At 44.8% G+C, this 19,168-nt stretch overlaps 1 protein-coding gene across 1 annotated transcript in view; it reads left to right on the forward strand.

Annotated features, from left to right (window-relative positions):
* The window catches only part of CDCP1 (CUB domain containing protein 1), a 63,016-nt gene that overhangs the window by 22,696 nt on the left and 21,152 nt on the right, over positions 1-19,168 (forward strand). Inside the window, exons 2-4 of the mRNA XM_007983920.3 lie at positions 6,180-6,389; positions 10,218-10,580; positions 11,784-12,152. Coding sequence (XP_007982111.3) covers positions 6,180-6,389; positions 10,218-10,580; positions 11,784-12,152 — 942 coding nt within the window. The remainder of the gene's footprint in view (positions 1-6,179; positions 6,390-10,217; positions 10,581-11,783; positions 12,153-19,168) is intronic.

The following is a 19,168-nucleotide window of genomic DNA, read 5'->3' on the forward strand; positions in this document are numbered from 1 at the left end:
ATTTAATGGAATATATTTTGCAAACCTGGCCCCTAAAAGCAAATTACGACTTATCTGATGCTCAGTCTGAAAAGCAGGGATCTGCCCCATGGATGGAGGAAACACCAATTGCTGGACTTGTTGAGAGTGGAATGTTGGTCTGCAATGTGACCTCTTCCTAAGAGAGGACAGGGCTATTTTGGCCAAAAGTGGAACCTGACTCGCATGCAAGCTGTGACGGATCAGCCACAAACTTCTTGGTTTGAGTCTGCCTCCCTTGGCATCCTGGGCACTCCTCCAGGGCACCATACATCTTAATATGTATCTCCTGGTGCCCAGGCTGAGCCCAGCGCTGGCTGGGAGCTGCTCAGTCCATCTTCCTTGGATGCAGAAAGTGAATGAGAGCCAAGTCCCACAGGCAACCACACCCAGAATTGAGGCAACTTGTTCCAATTCATCTACAAATTTTAGATGGGTTGCCAGTACTTTGCCAGTCTTTTAAACTGTATTTGACAGATCTGGGAGAAAAACGACTTCCTGGTGTTTATCACATGGAATTCCCTCCCCTACATTAGTTTCCCTTACTAGAATCAAGAATTGCAAAGAAATAGAATGGCGGGGAGAACAAATAACAGGGATGTGTGATATGGTGATTAATGAATGGTGAATCATGAATGATGATTAAAACAAATGGAAATTCTTCCCCCATCCCTGCCTGCCCAGGAAGGAGCTGGTGAGGCAGATACTCACAAAGGTGTCCTAATAAGGAGAGGTCAGGAGGCAGGAAAGCTGAAGAAAAGAGCTGTGTGTGACTCAGGAGCCCAAGCCTGTGCCTTGTAAGCTTTTCCAAATGCACCAAACCCGGGAGCCCACGCACTGCTATAGTGAAAGCTTGGATGTCTTTCAGCCCATAAGACCTCAAAGTCACACCAGAATCTGGAGCATTTCTGAGTTTCTCTGAACCTGGGTAACGATTTTCTGAAATATTAGACCAATGAAATACCAAATTCCTGGGGAGGCAAAAGAAAGAGGTGTGATCCAAGCATTTGTGATCAAATGAGCTGACAAATTACTCTACTTAAGCAGTGGGGATTTTACCACTGTTTTTATTGCAGTGAAATAAGTGCCTCTAGAGTGGTAGACTTGGTGGGGGTCAGGAGAGAGTCCATATTTCAAATGTGTACAAGGTTGAATCATTATCTTCTTGCTCCTGTTCACCCCTTCTGGCTAACTTATTTATCATTTAGGATGAGGGGCACCATTAAAAATGACAGCCATGTGGATGATGAGTCCTTGGCTGTGACCCTAGAAAAGAGCCTATAAGTCATCTCCTGATGGAAAGGTAGCTAAATTCAGCTTTGCCTATCATATGTCTTTAGCTTAGTTGTTTCCTCTGAACTATGAGCTGGACACCAGGTGGGGATTACTCAAGCCCAAATTCTCTGGTCTGGTACACCAAAGAATAGTTACAAACTACAGCTGGACAGTAGAACGTGCTGGGTTGATCATCTCAGCCAGGGCAAAGAAACATACTAAGATGTTAAACGTCTACCAGGAGTGAGTCATTTAACCTTCATAAGGTTTCATCTTCCTTGATTGCAAAATGAGTTTGCATGAAAATCTGGGTTATTTAGACCCTAAATAAAAAATATAAACAACAGAAGTAGCATTAGTAATTCATGAAGGAGGGACTGGTATATTCAATGCTGAGAGTTGGAACAATGGGCTCTCCATATGGAAAAAAAATAGAAGTGAATCCCTACTTCTCACCATAGACCAAATAAATAAATAAATAAATAAATAAATAAATAAATAATCCCTACATCTCACCATAGACTAGTACAGATTCCCAGAGCCCTTGTTACACCTACTGGGGCTTAGAACTTTATCACAGACCATTCGTAGGCCCTTAGTCTAGGCTATTAATTCCCTAAGGGCAGGGACTCTGGTTGTTTTTATCATTAAGGCATTTGCACCAAGTGTGTCACTAGAATAGATTATGAACTCAGAAAATGTTTGTTGAATGAATACATCATTTCCAAAATTCTTTAAAAAATGAATTTCTAGGCCAGGCATGGTGGCTCACACCTGTAATCCCAGCACTTCAGGAGACCGAGGTGGGCAAATCACTTGAGGCCAGGAGTTCAAGACCAGCCCGGCCAACATGGTGAAACCCCCTCTTTACTACAAAATACAAAAATTAGCCAGGTGTGGTGGCACACCTATAGTCCCAGCTGCTCGGGAGACTGAGGCACGAGAATCACTTGAGTTCCAAAGGTGGAGGTTGCCAAGATCACGCCATTGCACTGCAGCCTAGGCAACAGAGGGTAACTCTGTCTCAAAAAAAAAAAAAAAGAAAAGAAAAAAAAATTCTAAAAGACATTATATATTTTTCTGGCTGGTCACAATGGCTCACGCCTGTAATCCCAGCACTCTGGGAGGCCGAGGCAGGAGGATCACCTGAGGTCAGGAGTTCAAGACCAGCCTGGCCAACATGGTGAAACCCCATCTCTACTAAAAATACAAAAATTAGCTGGGCATGGTGACACGCGCCTTTAGTCCCAGCTACTCAGGAGGCTGAGGCAGGAGAATAGCTTGAGCTCAGAAGGTGGAGGTTGCAGTGAGCCAAGGTTGCGCCACTGCACTCCAGCCTGGGCATCAGAGTGAGATTCCATCTCAAAAAGAGAGAGAAAAAAAGAAGAAAAAAAGGAAAAAAAAGACATTTTTCTTTGGCTGTTATTATAATAGAATAACTTGCCATATACCCAGAATTATTTTGGGTACTAACCTGGCTAAACAACACAGAAGAACTGAGTGGAGAGACTTTGGTGAGATCAACTTTGGTCTTCTCTGAATCTAAGTTAAAGAGGTTTAAAATATTACATATACCTAGGCCCCCCCCCTCAGTTATTATTAAACTATATTTTAACTGTGGTAATGATTATTCTTTTATTAATTTATTACATGCCTACTTTGTGTAAAAACATGATCTTTTGAACACCTTTTTCTTTTTATTAAGGTATAGCTTACATGAAATAAACATCATCAATTTTAAGTGTACAGTTTGATGAATTTTGGCATTTGTATACAAGGTGTAATCACTGCTATAGTCAAGATACAAAACAGTCCCCTCACCCTACACAGTCAGCTTGGCCCCCTGGTGCTCCATCCCCTCTCCCCATCTCTAGCCTCAGGCAATGCAGCTCTGCTTAGTGTCTAGCACTGATTTAAAATAATGATCATGGGGGCAGGAATGTTTAAATAAAGGGTAAAAAAGCTGACAGAAGGGGAAATGGGAATGAGAAAGAAATTGGTAACGGAGCTAGGCGGGCTGTAGCCTCAGACTGGACTCAGCTTTACTCGATGGTAAATTAGCCCGACTTGGAGAGACTGGGTGCTCCAAGAATTTTTTTTACAAATAACACAGACGTTTTCATGATTACAGAAAAAGAACACAAGGGTTGTAATATACAGCTCATATATAAATCTGGCAACTGGGTTTCTGAACCTAGATCTAGATTCATTTTTAATCTGACATCTTAAAGAACTTCTCAGCCTCAGAAGATTCTAAATGACCACACTGCTTGAAGACCAAGCATTTGAGTAAATAAAACTTCTGCCTCAGAGAATGTATTCTCTCTCAAGCTATTAATTAAAAGATTCATAGTTCCTTGTTCTTGCCAGGATTTATTAGCCCAAAGTAAAATATGGGAATGGTAGTATGTCTATGAGAAATTAAATGCAGTGAAGACAAGAACACAGGGACTAATAGTTTTATATGGAGCTGTTTTGGGGCTTGAAATGTTTTGTCTCCTCGTGGGGATCAGGCACTGTCTAGGTCCTGGGGCTACCACTAAAAAATACAGGCAAGTTCCTGCTGCTTCCTGTAGGAGCTCAGGGACATGAAGCACAGGGTTCAGGAGGACTGAGGTGACCAGGGGAGGAGCATTTTAGGTGGGCTGGTCAGGGAAGGCCTCTAGGAAAATGCGACCTTTGTGCTGAGACCGGAATGACAAAAAGGAGCCAGCTTTTTCTAGAGAAAGAACTTTTGGTGTCAGGACCAGCACGTGCAAAGGCCCTGAGGTGGGAAAGAGGTTGGTGTGTTCAAGAAAGAAGGCAAAGAACACAGCGATTAAGGTGGAGAAGGTTACATGCAGAAGCCAGAAAGACAAGAAGTTTTGCTTCAAAAATGGAAACCTAAGCACTCTTGCAGTCATAAAACTGTCCATGACGGTGCCCTAGTGCCCAGAGAGATATGTCACTTCTGAGCAGTAGTTGGGAATGCTTCCAGTTACAAAGTCGCTTCCTACTTACTCAGGTACTGGTCATAGACTCAGAGCTGGCAGGGAGCGTAAAGTTATTCTAGCCCCACCCCTTCATTTTACAATGAAGGAACAGAGGCCCAAAGAGGGTAAAGTTCGTACCTGAAAAACCATTCTAAGTGAGATCAAAAGGCAAATGATAAACTGGGGGAAATATTTACAGTCCATATCACTCATATCACAGGTTGGGAGATCAATTTCCATACTATGTAAGGAGCAGCTGGCCAGCGGGGCTGGAGCAGAGTGTAGGATGGAGAGAGAGGCACAAGAGGAGGGTGACAGAAATCCACATGTGTGATCACATTCAGCTGCTGAGCTGTGGGAATACAGCATGCTCACTCATGGCGGCTGGCAGAAGTCCATCCAGTCTTGTGCAGGCTAGCAGTTATGGTAAAATTATAGCGCATGGCTGGTCCAACACTGAAGAGGACTCAGATGTCAATCAGTAGGTGCATGGATAAATAAATCATGGCCTAGTCTGTCAATGGAATAGTACTCAGCAATAAAAAGGAGGACACGACTGTCCGTTGCAGCAGCGTGGGTGAATCTCACAAGCATGCTGAGCAGAAGCAGCCAGCTACAAAAGGGAAAGTACTATAGGCTTCCATCTGCATTTGTTCCAGAGCAGGACAAACTCATTGACAATTTTCGAGGACTTAGAGTGGAGGTCGACTGCAGAGGGGCACTGAGGGAACCTTTGAGGGTGGGGAAAATATTTGTATATCTTGATTGTGGTGGTCACAGGAGTGTATACAGTTGTCAAAACTCTTAAAATGAGTGGGTCCTTTTTAATGTGTGTAAATTACTGTCAATAAGGTTGATTTTTAAAAAATAAATTTTTAAAGAGGGAAAAAAGAATAGATGGGAAACAAAAGCTTCTGATTAGATTGCTATTCATTCACCAACTGCTTATCAAGCACCATTTGTGTGCCAGCATGATAACAGATCCCAACCAGCTGTTTGTACCAGAACATGGTACTACAGAGGCACTGTGAGCCCCTAGGCTCCCTCCACAGGATTCACTTACAGACGATCCTCCCATCACCCGCTGTTCCCAGGCCATCAGCTGCCCGGAGACTCAGAATCAGAATCCAAGGTAGGGCAGGGGCAGTGGCTGCTAAGGAGAAAGTGGCTCTCCCTTCTTGAGCACTTAATCGATCAAGCAAAGCAAATGGGAAGGAGATTGAGCTTGTTTGTGAACCAGAGCCCTACCCTGACATTTGTACAATTCTGTTTAATAATCAACCCCCACCTCACTTGCTTGATATTATTTGCTCAGGTGTTTTTACTAAACCCCAATCTGAGATAATAGCATTGTTTTGCTTTAACTTTCTGAGTTCATCGATACAATATGATTATATCTAATTTCTGCAAATGTTTTTCTAGCCCCCACTACCATACGTACATACGTATGTATGTATGTGCTGGGCATATAAAGCACCCAGGTCAAGGGACAGCAGCCCTTTGCAGATAAATGTGTCTCCCTTTGACGGATGGTTTCTGTGTGTAGACTTTGTTCTACAGTCATGTTGAGAAAAGGTGTGGTGGTTACTCTGGTTGTTATTTAGTACTGCTCAGATGGGATATCTAACAGCATACTGCTCAAGACATCTAGAACGCAGTATACTGTTTTCAATTTGTAGCAAAATTGATAATGCAAACAAGAAACACACGTCAGTGACCAGCCGGCAGCGTCATGGTTCTTTTTGATTGCTAAGGTCAGGACTGTCATTTTGTACCATCCTCCTTCTCAGAAAAGGAGGGAAAGAACAAAGTGGTCAGAGAGGGCATCCTCTCTAAATCAGACTGGGGTCGGGGGCCACGGCAGTTTGCAGACCTAAATCATCCTGCTCACTTCATTTTCCTTCCTTCCTTCAGAAGCTTTTGAGATTGCTCTGCCACGAGAAAGCAACATTACAGTTCTTATAAAGCTGGGGACCCCGACTCTGCTGGCAAAACCCTGTTACATCATCATTTCTAAAAGACATACAACCATGTTGTCCATCAAGCCTGGAGAAAGAATAGTCTTTACCTTTAGCTGCCAGAGTCCTGAGAATCACTTTGTCATAGAGATCCAGAAAAATATTGGTAAGTAGGCACTCGTGAGCTGTTTGACAGTGTCTTTTAAATGTCTACACCTCCCTCCTGTCTTTCCGGTGCTAAGTCAGTCTCTAATGCTAGAGAGGTAAGATCTATTCTGAAACTCGGCAGTTTTTTAATTTAGCTCCAATGTGGCCAGTTAGGGTTCTAAATGCTTTACACAGCTTAATTTGTTTAATCTTTAAAACAGCCCTATGAGAAGTTCACAGAGAGAGGAACTTGCCTAAGTGGGCACAACTAGTAAGCAGCAGCTCAGGAGAAGAACCCAGGTACTCTGGCTTTTGAGTCTTTGCACTTAGCCACTGTGTACATGGGCTCTTCCCGTCTCTACTAAAAATACAAAAATTAACTGGGCATCAAGACCAGCCTGGCCAACACGGAGAAACCCCATCTCTACTAAAAATACAAAAATTAGCCAGGCATGATGGTACGTGCCTGTAGTCCCAGCTACTCGGGAGGCTCAGGTGGGAGAATCACTCGAACCTGGGAGGCAGAGGTTGCAGTGAGCCAAGATCATGCCATTGCACTCCAGCCTGGGTGACAGAGTGAAACTTTGTCTCAAAAAAAATTTTAAAAAAAGAGAAACTACATATTTTTAAATGTAAATTCTCCCCTATATTAATTTATCAATTTAAATCAATTATAATTAAAATTTTAATGAAGCTTTTACAGAACTAAACAGAAAGTTGATGTATTTAAGAAACCAGTGGAATGGTGTGTTGCTACTAAGAGAATGAAGTAAGTTTGTATATTTGACATAGAAAGATGCCCAAAATAGTTTTGTTCCATTAAAAACAATGCAGCTTGTAGTAGGACAATAGTTTATATAGTTTGATGCTACTCCATTAAATACACACATGTGCATATGCACACAAACATGTACACACAATCATACAGAACCCAAAGTCTGAAGGATAAACTCCAAAACTCCAAAATTCTAACCTTATACTGCTCTATAGGGGATAGCAGAGGGGAACAGGTGATATTTTCTTCTTTCTACTTTTCTGTACTTCCCTGCCCCACCCCACCCCACTCCACCCTTTTTTTTTTTTCTGTCACCCAGGCTGGAGTGCAGTGGTGACCACAGCTCACTGTAGCCTCAAACCTCCTGGGCTCAGGTGATCCTCCCACCTCAGCCTCTGGGGTAGCTGGGCACACACCACCACACCTACTTGTCTTTTTGTTTGTTTTTAAAACAACTATACATTACTTTTATAATCAGTTAAACCAGTAAAGTGACTTCCACTTTGAAAAAGGAAAAATGTAACAAATGACACATTTCACAAGTCAACCCTTTGAATGCAATTGGTCTCTCAATCCTAGGATGCCCACATGGCTTACTATGTAGTAAAAACCCATGCTCACAACGTATGAAAATATCCATTTCTAAAATAATAAATCTAGACACTGAATCAGGTCCAGTGGTCCGTCTGCCTGCCCCTCATTGCCTTCTCTGAACAATCATTCTGAAACATCAGATAAAATTTGACATCTCTGTTCTTATCTCTTCTTGAATAGTTCCATGAGAGTTAATGAAAGTTGGCTGGGCGTGGTGGCTCGTGCCTGTAATCCCAGCACTCTGGGAGGCCGAGGCAGGTGGATCACCTGAGGTCAGGAGTTCAAGACCAGCCTGGCCAACATAGTGAAACCCCGTCTCTACTGAAAATACAAAAAAAAAAAAAAAAAAAAATTACCCAGGCATGATGGCACATGCCTATAGTCTCAGCTACTTGGGAGGCTGAGGCAGGAGGATCACTTGAACCTGGGGGACAGATTGCAGTGAGCCAAGATGGTGCCACTGCATTGCAGCTTGGGTGACAGAGCAAGATTCCATCTCCAAAAAAAAAAAAAAAGAAGAAGAAAAAAGAGTTAATGAAAGTAGAAATCTGCTGGGAAAAATGAGTTGTGAATCACTTCAGAAATAATACTTCTCCATCCTCTGGACAGGAATCTTTTTAGTTATTTAAAATGTTTGCACCACACAGAGTACAGGAGAAGATTCCGAGACATGCCGCTCATTTCGACTCCTCTTACCTGTGTGTTCGTCCTAAAAAACAAAGCTCTTAGCATCACATGAAAAATTGCTTTCATAACCTGATCTTGCAGTGTCACAGGGCTGGTGACAGAGCTGAGGCTGGCAGATGGGGCTTTTTGACTCCAGATTTTGCTATAGAATTAAATCAGAATCCCTGGGATGGCCCATGTGTAGTTTTTAAATCACCCGCAGGTGAGTTGTAGGTAGAACCAGAGCTAAGAGTCACTGCCTTACTAGAGTTAAGTGTTCCCACAAGAGTACAGAACCTAGCCAGAGCCAACTGATGTTGCCCTGGGCACACTGGAGGTGTGAGTGGAAAATCACTTGAGGCCAGCTTTTGAAAGAAAGAGGTGGCTTGATATAAACATCCAAGTTTCCATGAGGTCCTAAAATAGGTACTACCTTTACCAACATGCAAAGTCTAATTTTAGTCACCTTAGTCACCATGTTATCTAACCCTGTGTCATTGGTTAGACAGCATAGTGCATTGACAAGAAAAGGTTGACCAAACACAGCCTTTCGTCCTGGGATCTGGGATTGCCGTGTACTTGCTGCAAGTGCCAGCCCAAGTCACCTGGATCCACGACTGCTTTGCAAAAATCAGAGGTCTGGATGACATCAGAGATCTAAGACTGATCTGAAATTCTCCATAATTCTATTTTGAGTGGACAGTACTTTCAAATACCTCAATAGAACAGCAGTAAAGATTCACAAATTATTATTACGGAGGCTGGCGTCCCTCACACCTTTCAGATGCTCCCTGCTCAAGACAACAAAACCTTGATGTTACATTGCCTACTTTCTATTTCTTCCCCTCGCCTTCCTCTTGTTTCCTCCTTGATGACAATGTTTCTTGCCTTGTTTTAAAAGGCTTAGGAAACAAATATATCAAAGGATGTCATTAGCTGTTAGCCTTAAAAAAAGAAATTCAACTGCAGTGGTTATAAAATACCAGCATTAAAGCAGCGCAGGAAGAGAAATGGTGCCGCCAGGTTCCAGCTGTCCAGGGGAGTTGCATGTTCAGAATGTATTCGCTATGTTGATGAATGTGTTGATGGGAAAACCAGTTTTAAAGGATGGTTCTTGGCACTGTGCTCTACAAATTGTGAAATCGTGACTCTCTCAGTACAGAAGTAGGAGATCCCAAAGCATAGACTCTGCTGCAAATGCCCTCCTTCTGGCTTCACCCACTGGACCCCAGGAACTTAATCTGGAAATCACAGTAGTTAAGAGATGTCTCAAGTCTGGTGACCTGGAAGCAGAGCCTGAGACAGGGATTTTTTGTTTAAGTCATTGATCAAGAAAGTGGTCTCAGAAGTGAAGAAAGCAGGATAGAGCAGGGCATGTAGCTGAGTTTAGATGTGGTTTTAGCTGAAGGGTAGCCTCAGCCTGACCCCATGGGGGGTCCAGAGGATGAATGGCATACCCAGGTTATTTCACTTGAAGCAAAGAGGTCAGACTTTTTAATTCCTGCAGGAGGCCATTATTGACTATAGACAGCACCTCTCCCTTGGGATGGGCGTGAGGGGCTGCAACACCTCTCAGGCTTTTCTGGTTCAAGGCAGCTCCCCCCAGCTGAGGCACTTCCCTGAAGGAGGGTATATCTGTGAGCCATTGGCCACTAAGACTCACAGAACCTGGAGCCTGGGTGCCCCAGCCTGGTAAAGGCCACCTGAGCAGAGCCCCAGAGAGTCTACTACAGGGGGCTGAGTGGTGGAGAAGGAGTGGTGTGGGGCCTTGGAGCATCTGTGATCAAAATTGCTTTTGTGACTGTTTTTCAGACTGTATGTCAGGCCCATGTCCTTTTGGGGAGGTTCAGCTTCAGCCCTCAACATCGTTGTTGCCTACCCTCAACAGAACTTACATCTGGGACGTCAAAGCCCATAAGAGCATCGGTTTAGAGCTGCAGTTTTCCATCCCTCGCCTGAGGCAGATTGGTCCGGGTGAGAGCTGCCCAGACGGAGTCACTTACTCCATCAGTGGCCGAATCGATGCCACTGTGGTCAGGATCGGAACCTTCTGCAGCAATGGCACTGTGTCCCGGATCAAGATGCAAGAAGGAGTGAAAATGGCCTTACACCTACCATGGTTCCACCCCAGAAATGTCTCCGGCTTCAGCATTGCAAACCGCTCATCTATAAAACGTGAGCAAGCCCCTCCCCACTATCTGATTAGATTAAAACACACAAAATCATCATTGTTCTAGGTCAGAAATGGCCAAATGTCAGCAAATCTCTAAGACTTGATCTAAATACCATAAAGGAAGATCCTGCTCCTCTATAAATGACATGGGTCACTCATTCCTAGGGTGAACCCCCTCTTCTCTGTTAAACAAACGGGGTGATTCTCTTTATCCTTTTTGCATGTGATACTTGTTTTCAAAAAAATGACAAAGGATTGGTTCACAGACCCACCTTGATTGCTTCATTTCTAACTTCTTTGTCTTCCATCTCTTTCACATTTTCTGTAAACGTATCAGTGATGTGCAGAGCTCACTCACACTGGCTCATCAAAGCTGTTTTTTGTTTTTGTTTATTTTGAGACAGAGTCTCGCCCTGTTGCTCAGGCTGGAGTGTAGTGGCACTGTCTTGGCTCACTGCAATCTCTACCTCCAGGTTCAAGCAGCTCTCCTACAGGCATGCGCCACCACGCCCAGCTAATTTTTGTATTTTTATTAGAGACAGGATTTCACCATGTTGGCCAGGCTGGTCTTGAACTCCTGACCTCAGGTGATCCTCCTGCCTTGGCCTCCCACAGTACTAGGATTACAGGCATGAGCCACTGTGCCTGGCAGAGAGCTGACTGTTAAGTGTTCAGGCGTTTTGTGAGCTGATGTGAAACAGATCCGTTATAAAAAATAGAATTAAATTAACTTATGATTAAATAAATTATTTTAAAAACAAAGATAATAAATACTCAAAACTCATCACTTCCTAATTATTTTAATGTTGCCTGTGCTGTCAGGGTTATTTGTATCATCGTATCTGTATAGAGGGAATAAAATAAAGGTGTGCTACTACCCAACTCCACATTCAGTCACCTGGTGTTGGTAGTTTGAAATCAGCCATGGTGGGAGTATTTACATCCATTATGGAAGTGGGCAGATGCTATAAGTCAGGGCTTTCCCCTTTACCACTGGACTGCTTATTAAATATTTACTCGCACACCACCGATGTGTCTGCATTCCCAATCTCTGCCTTGAGTCCAAATATACCATATCCAGACCCTCTGCTCAGGATCTGAGAACTGCAGTCATTTTTCCTATATCCCCACCCCTCGGCTGCAGACAACCAGGACAGGGTCTAATTGCCCCCTATTCTTTCTGGTTTGGGTTCCACTCCCAATAGGTCTGTGCATCATTGAGTCTGTGTTTGAGGGTGAAGGCTCAGCAACCCTGATGTCTGCCAACTACCCAGAAGGCTTCCCTGAGGATGAGCTCATGACGTGGCAATTTGTCATTCCTGCCCACCTGCGGGCCAGCGTCTCCTTCCTCAACTTCAACCTCTCCAACTGCGAGAGGAAGGAGGAGCGGGTTGAGTACTACATCCCGGGCTCCACCACCAACCCCGAGGTGTTCAAGCTGGAGGACAAGCAGCCTGGGAACATGGCGGGGAACTTCAACCTCTCCCTGCAAGGCTGTGACCAAGATGCCCAAAACCCAGGGATCCTCCGGCTGCAGTTCCAAGTTTTGGTCCAACATCCACAAAATGAAAGCAGTGAGTGAGCCCTACTTTCCTTTTTCTTCCTCCTCCAGCACCTTCGTTGTTTCCTGGGTAGTCTGCCTGGGGTGAGGCTCCCTTCCTGTTTCTCGCCTGTGGCTTCTGAAACACTTAGACTCTGGACCCGGGAAGAGTTTCAGGAAGTGGGTTGCTAGGCAGTAAGACAGGCTCGTTGGTGAACACCTGGTATGTAGTTCCATTTCAGCACAATAAAAAGCAGTCTTGCATTCAAGATGCTAAATTGTTTTTAACCAAGGCATTGAAAGGTCATGTTCTAGATCTTATGTCTTGACCCCACAATGTGAAGGAGGATGTACCCGCACCATCAGCAATGATGATGGGAACTTACAGTTTTATGGCTCAGCGCCCCTACTATGGACACATACTCTGCATGTCATCTTGGGTTAAGCATGCCACTTAGATAATCTCAGCTAATCTTTATTGCAACTCTGTAGGGGAGGTGGGAATTATCTTCATTTACTAATGAGAAAACAGAGAGTTCAGAGAGGTTATGGAACTGGCCTGACATCACACAGCTTGTGAAGAGCAGAGCAAACTCTGAGTCCTGAGCCTGTGCTCTGGCCCATACTGAAGCCCAGTTAAAGTGATGAGAATTAGGTTGGACATCATTCCACAAACGCTGCTGAGATGCCATGAACATAGAGGAGCGGAGTTAAGGCCAGGACTAGGGTGAGGCAAAGTGCCCAGGGTGCAATATTTAAGGAGGTACCCATTCCCTGGGTTATGTAACTGCAAGGTCAGCCCCTGAGAGTGAGCACCTCCTTAAACTTTGCTCCCTGGGTGCCTGGCTTGCCTCACCCCAGTCTTGGCCCTGAGGGGTGTAGTACAGATTTTGAGATAAAAGATACAAAATGAACTCAGAGTGGCTCTTCCTGGGGCTCATGTATGATGTGAAGGAGTGAGTTGTGGCAAGTGGTCTTGAACCAGGACATATCTGATGTGTGCTGAGGATGGGCGCTGTCCAGAGGGCTGATTCTCTTTTTTTTTTTTTTTTTTTTAGACGGAGTCTCGCTCTGTCTCCCAGGCTGGAGTGCAGTGGCGCGATCTTGGCTCACTGCAAGCTCTGTCTCCCAGGCTGGAGTGCAGTGGCGCGATCTTGGCTCACTGCAAGCTCCGCCTCCCGGGTTTATGCCATTCTCCTGCCTCAGCCTCCCGAGTAGCTGGGACTACAGGCGCCTGCCACCTCGCCTGGCTAGTTTTTTTTTTTTTTGTATGTTTTTTTAGTAGAGACGGGGTTTCACCGTGTTAGCCAGGATGGTCTCGATCTCCTGACCTCGTGATCCGCCCGTCTCGGCCTCCCAAAGTGCTGGGATTACAGGCTTGAGCCACTGCGCCCGGCCCAGAGGGCTGATTCTCATTCTTGTTTTTACTATTATTTACTTCTAGGAAGTAGGCAGAGCCAGCCAGAAAAATTAAGTGGGAGTGTGGAGTGGCATGCTGCTGATTTTTGTAGGGCTGATAAGCATCAGAAAAATGGCAGTGTGGGATCCACTAGAGGGATTGCCCAACTGGTGCTGCCCTGGAAACATCCATATGTATGTATATGTATGTATAGATATGTATACATGGGGCCAGGCACGGTGGCTCACACCTGTAATCCCAGCACTTTGGCAAGAGACCAAGGCAGGCAAATCACTTAAGGTCAGGAGTTCCAGACCAGCCAGGACTACATGGCAAAACCCCGTCTCTACAAAAAATTCAAAAATTAGCCAGGCATGATGGCATGCACCTGTAGTCCCAGCTACTTGGGGGGCTGAGGCATGAGAATTGCTTGAACCCAGAAGGCAGAGGTTGCAGTGAGATGGGATTGGGCCACTGCACTCCAGCCTGGGCAACAGAGTGAGACTCTGTCTCAAAAAAATATATATATATATACACACACACACACACATGCACATATATATGTAGTATATGTGTATGTGTCCATTGAGACATTTTTATGATTCCACTGTCACAGTTGTACAATCAGAATGTTGAAAACAGTCACAAAAGGGTTTAGAAATGGAGTGGCTTTGGGGTTTAGAAGACAGGGATTTGTTTATCACCTCAGTCATGGTGGAATGCTGCTTAGAAGTTCAGATTAATTCTGTTAACTGTAACATCAGCTGGGTTGATTTCTAAAACTAATCAAATTGTTAAACGTGCTATAAACAGTGTCAAGAAGGATATGGATTTAGTGCTGAGATTAAAGGGCAGTAACTGCCGTGGAGAGGTGTTTAGCGGTGTCAAGGCCTCTAACTTTGCACTGTTTCTACAGGAGTGAGTGGACTTGGGGGCAGAAATACCTTTGGGGATAAACTTAGGTTGGGCTGGACTGCCTGAGAACTCTAATCTCTGGGCAGCTTCATCTTGATCTTCTGAACCCCCATGTAGACCCTAAATTTCAAGGGCTAGCCCAAGGAAACCAGTCCTGTGCCCCTACGTTTGTCTGACCCATTCTCTTTTTTTTAGGCAGAGTCTTGCTCTGTCACCCAGGCTGCAGTGCAGTGGTATGACCTTGGCTCTTAGCTGACTGCAACCTCCACCTCCTGGGTTCAAGTGATTCTCCTGTCTCAGCTTCTTGACTAGCTGGGATTACAGGCACCTGCCACCACACCCAACTAATTTTTTGTATTTTTAGTAGAGATGGGGTTTCACCATGTTGGCCAGGCTGGTCTTGAACTCCTGGCCTCAAGTGATCTGCCTGCCTCGGCCTCCCAAAGTGCTGGGATTACAGGTGTGAGCCACCACTCCCAGCTCCCATTCTTTATTCTCTCTCATTTGCTAAGTTTTTTGTGGGCAGCTTGTACTGCAGGCAGCATAGCCCCATGGTTAAGGGCAATGACCTGGAGTTGGCCTGCGTGGATTTGAATCTGGTTCTCCCACTTACTTTGACCATGAGCAAGTCACTTCACCTCTTTGTGACCCAGTTGCTCATCTGTAAAGTGGAAGTGGTAAGACTGTCCTCATCAGGGTGTTATGAGGACAGTGTAAGGTAGTACAGTGCCTGGCAGGTAGTGAGCGCTCTTTAAATGTTTCCTGCAGGGTTCTAGGTCGAGGCAGGCATGCAGGGTTAGAAAAGACACAACACAGGCCAGGCGCGGTGGCTCACGACTGTAATCCCAGCACTTTCGGAGGCCAAGGTGGGCAGCTCATAAGGTCAGGAGTTTGAGACCAGCTTGGCCAATATGGTGAAACCCCGTCTCTACTAAAAATACAAAAAATTAGCTGGGCATGGTGGCAGATACCTGTAGTCCCAGCTACTCAGGAGGCTGAGTCAGGAGAATCGCTTGAACGCGGGAGGCGGAGGTTGTGGTGAGCTGAGATTGGGCCACCGCACTCCAACCTGGGCAATAGAGCAAGACTCTGTCTTAAAAAAAAAAAAAAGAAAGAAAGAGAGAGAGAGGGAGAAAGAAAGAGAGAAAGAGAGAGAAGAAAAGAAAGACACAACACTTGTCCAAACAAAGAGATTAGGCTGTGGCCCAGAGTTGACTGGTAGGATGCAGCAAGTCACTCATGGAGGGAGTTCCAATGGTGTATGGTGAAGTTGGAAGGACCGCAGGCTGGTAGGAATACCAAGGGGAGACTCTGGGCGGAGTCTGGCCCTTCTCAGGCTGCGCAGGAGGCCCCATCTATGCTGATGGTGTATGCCACTCATGACTGCTATGTGCTGCTCCTGCTTTCTTAGCCTTGGAACTGAGAAAGAAGCTGGGAGAGGGGACTGAGTTTTGGGTCAGAGCGTCTGCCCTTGCTTCTCCTGTGAGTGCTAGAGGAAACCTCTTGGGGCTAGTCTCCCCCTCGACTCCTTCACTGCTGCACCTCTCTGAGTCCTACCCAGGCTTTGCCCTAACTTGACCTTCCTTTGTCCCCAGAAGCAGGGGAACTACCCAGACCAAAGCCACTACCCCAGGAGTACACACGTGGGTGGTTTGCATTCTTCACACAACATGGATTTATCTGTCCCCATGTCTACATCTCACTAAACTCCTCCAGTCAAGAATCTTATCTTACTGCTCTTTCTATTCCCACCACAGCTTCTGGTACATTCCAGGCCCTGCATAAATCCGTGTTGCACCAATCTCAGGAGTCAGCATCTTGTCCAAAGTGGCTTAAGAGCCAGATGTGCCATAAGAATCCACAGCCCATCTGAAGGGGCAAGGCAGATACAGTGAAGTGGGGTACCCATGGGAGCAGCTGCTTGGGGGGTTGCAGACAAGGAGAAGAGCATCGGAAATAAGAACAAAGGCAGAGCCTCAAGACCTTCTCGAGCCAAAGAGCAATCATAGAAAGCCAGAGCCTCAGCAGGGGTGGAGAAAGCTGTGAGAGGCAACAGCCAGCCCAAACCCCTCATTATCCACAGCAGGACCTGAGCACAGTGGGCCCAGGCTACCAAAAAAAAAAAAAAAACAAAAAACAGACAGATGTTACCTTGACCCTAATTGTCAAAAAAACAAAATAAAAATATCTACTATCAGTCCTCTCTCTACGTAGCTGAGAAACATCAGGTAGGTTCAAACTAGACCCAGAGAACTCCTGTAGGGAATATTTTTCCATGGCTTGACCACAGACATCCTGTGTTTTAAGTTGAGTCATGTACGATTACCCAGGAACTGAGGAATAACTGATATAGCCATCTGTGACCACATTTGTAAGCAGTGATGGCTTCAGCTGCCCACAATGTGCAAACCAGGGATGTCTGAGAGCTCAGTTCACGTTCACCAAACAAATCTTGTTTTTAAGTGCTCCACAATGCACCCTCTCCTTTCTTTTTTGATAGCACAATATTACCACGTCATGCCTGATGTTATTACCACTTTCACCAGGCAGCCTGTTTCTCTCTTTTTATAATTTCTAAAAGTTCAAGTGGCTCTGCTGATAATGATTATATGAGTTATGACATAATATTCTACCCATCTATATTATGCTGTTTAGGGAGAGCCTTCTAGCCTTCTAGCCTACTGCTTTATGCATCCTCTTCTAGCTTTTGGAAACGCTGTTTGCTTTCCTGAATATACCAAACAAAAAATTATCTTCAAAACTCATGGCCTTCTGGGTGATCATGAGTCACATATGACAAGCAGATGTACATTTCCAGTGTGTTACACAGGATACTTTGTTAACCACTCTGGGTAAATGCTGGTCGTAGAAGCAGATACATTGCTCCTTTTTTGGCTTTTATAACCTCCAGAAGCCACCTGGAACCTTAAATAATTATTGGATTTGGTTTTGCTTCTTGTTTTTTGTTGTTGTTGGGTAATTTGTGCTCCATGAATTTGTCCTGCCAGAGCTGACAGGTATTATGGCCTTTGACTTATTCCCATGGAGTCCATTAAAAAAAAAAAAAAAGTCTATCTATAGATACCACAAAAATGGTTAGGGGCCTTTATGAGACATCAGTCAGTAACCTAATCCCTTCAAAGGTCCCTAGTGTGGCTTTTAAAACAGTGTCCATAACTATTAAATAGTGAAGGGTTTTCTTTTGGTGGGGGGTGGGGATTAATGTCAGGCTCAAATGTTTTTGTTTGTTTGTTTGTTTTTTGAGACGGAGTTTCGCTCCTATTGCCCAGGCTGGAGTGCAATGGCACGATCTCGGCTCACCACAACCTCTGCCTCCTGGGTTCAAGCGATTCTCCTGCCCCAGCCTCCCAAGTAGCTGGGATTACAGGCACGCGCCACCACGCCCAGCCAATTTTGTATTTAGTAGAGATGGGGTTTCTCCATGTTGGTCAGGCTAGTCTCAAACTCCTGACCTCAGGTGATCTGCCCGCCTCAGCCTCCCAAAGTGCCAGGATTACAGATGTGAGCCACCATGCCCGGCCCAAATGTTTTTTATATGAAGGCATCTGCAATGTTGTAGAAAAACTATGGGATTCTTTCAAGGCAGGAAACTGTGTCCAGATCACAGATCTGCCCCTTTATTAGGGAACATTGAGTGGTTAATTTGCAACCTTCTCAGCTGTAAAATAACAATAGTCATTCCTCCTTCCCCCCATGTTGTGAGGGTAAGATAAGGCAACTTGTCAAAGCACACAGAACACACTGAGTAAAGATCTGTCTTGTCTTTCCATAGATTTATGAATGTTAATAGGTAATTTTACATTTAAAACACCCATCTATGAGAGGTGAGGGCTGCATATTTCCACCCTGTTTTGCCTGCTGAAGCCACATATGAAAACATTCTGTAGGCAGCAGGGAAATTAACTGTGTCTACCCCTCAGGTTCCTCAGGTTATTTTGAGATCCAACCAAAAGAAATGTGGAAAGAACATGTGTAAAATGACTAATGAATGAGGTGCAAATGCAAAATAGAAAGTGGAGTGAAGTGTGATATTACGGAGAGCCTCCTCATAACAGGAGGTCTGTCTTGCCCCCAGAATCAATAAACTGCGCTTCTGTTTTAGCTGGGACATGAGGTGTCTCACCACAGTTCACCTGATTATTATACAAAAATTTTCAAAAGAAACATAAACTGTAAAACCACAATAGCATTTCACACCCACTGGAATAGCTAAAATAAGAAAGACTGAGAACATCAAATGATGGTGAGAATGGAGGGCAACAGAGCTGTTATGGAGTGCTCATGGGAGTGTCAAATGGTATGACCACCTGGGAGAATTGGCTGGCAGATTCTTATGAAGTTAAACTTATACCTACTCTCATAGTCCATTTAGTGTTGCCATAACAGAATACCTGAGACTAGGTAATTTATAAAGAAAAGAGGTTTATTCGGCTCATGATTCTGGTGACTGGAAAGTCCAAGAAGCATGGCACCAGCATCTGCTCAGCTTCTGATGAGAGCCTCTTGCTGTGCCATAATGTAGCAGAGGAGTGGCAAGGGAAGCGGGCACGTGTGAAAAAGAGGAAAACATGAGAGGCAGCCTAGCTTTATAGCAGCCCACTCTTGTGAAAACTAATCCACTCCCATGGAACTAACCTAGTCTTGTGAGAAAGAGATTAATCTATGTTAACAACCTAATCACCTCTTAAAGGCACCACCTCCCAACATTGCCCCAT

The sequence above is a fragment of the Chlorocebus sabaeus genome, chromosome 22, assembly GCF_047675955.1.
Source record: "Chlorocebus sabaeus isolate Y175 chromosome 22, mChlSab1.0.hap1, whole genome shotgun sequence".
NCBI lineage: Eukaryota > Metazoa > Chordata > Mammalia > Primates > Cercopithecidae > Chlorocebus > Chlorocebus sabaeus.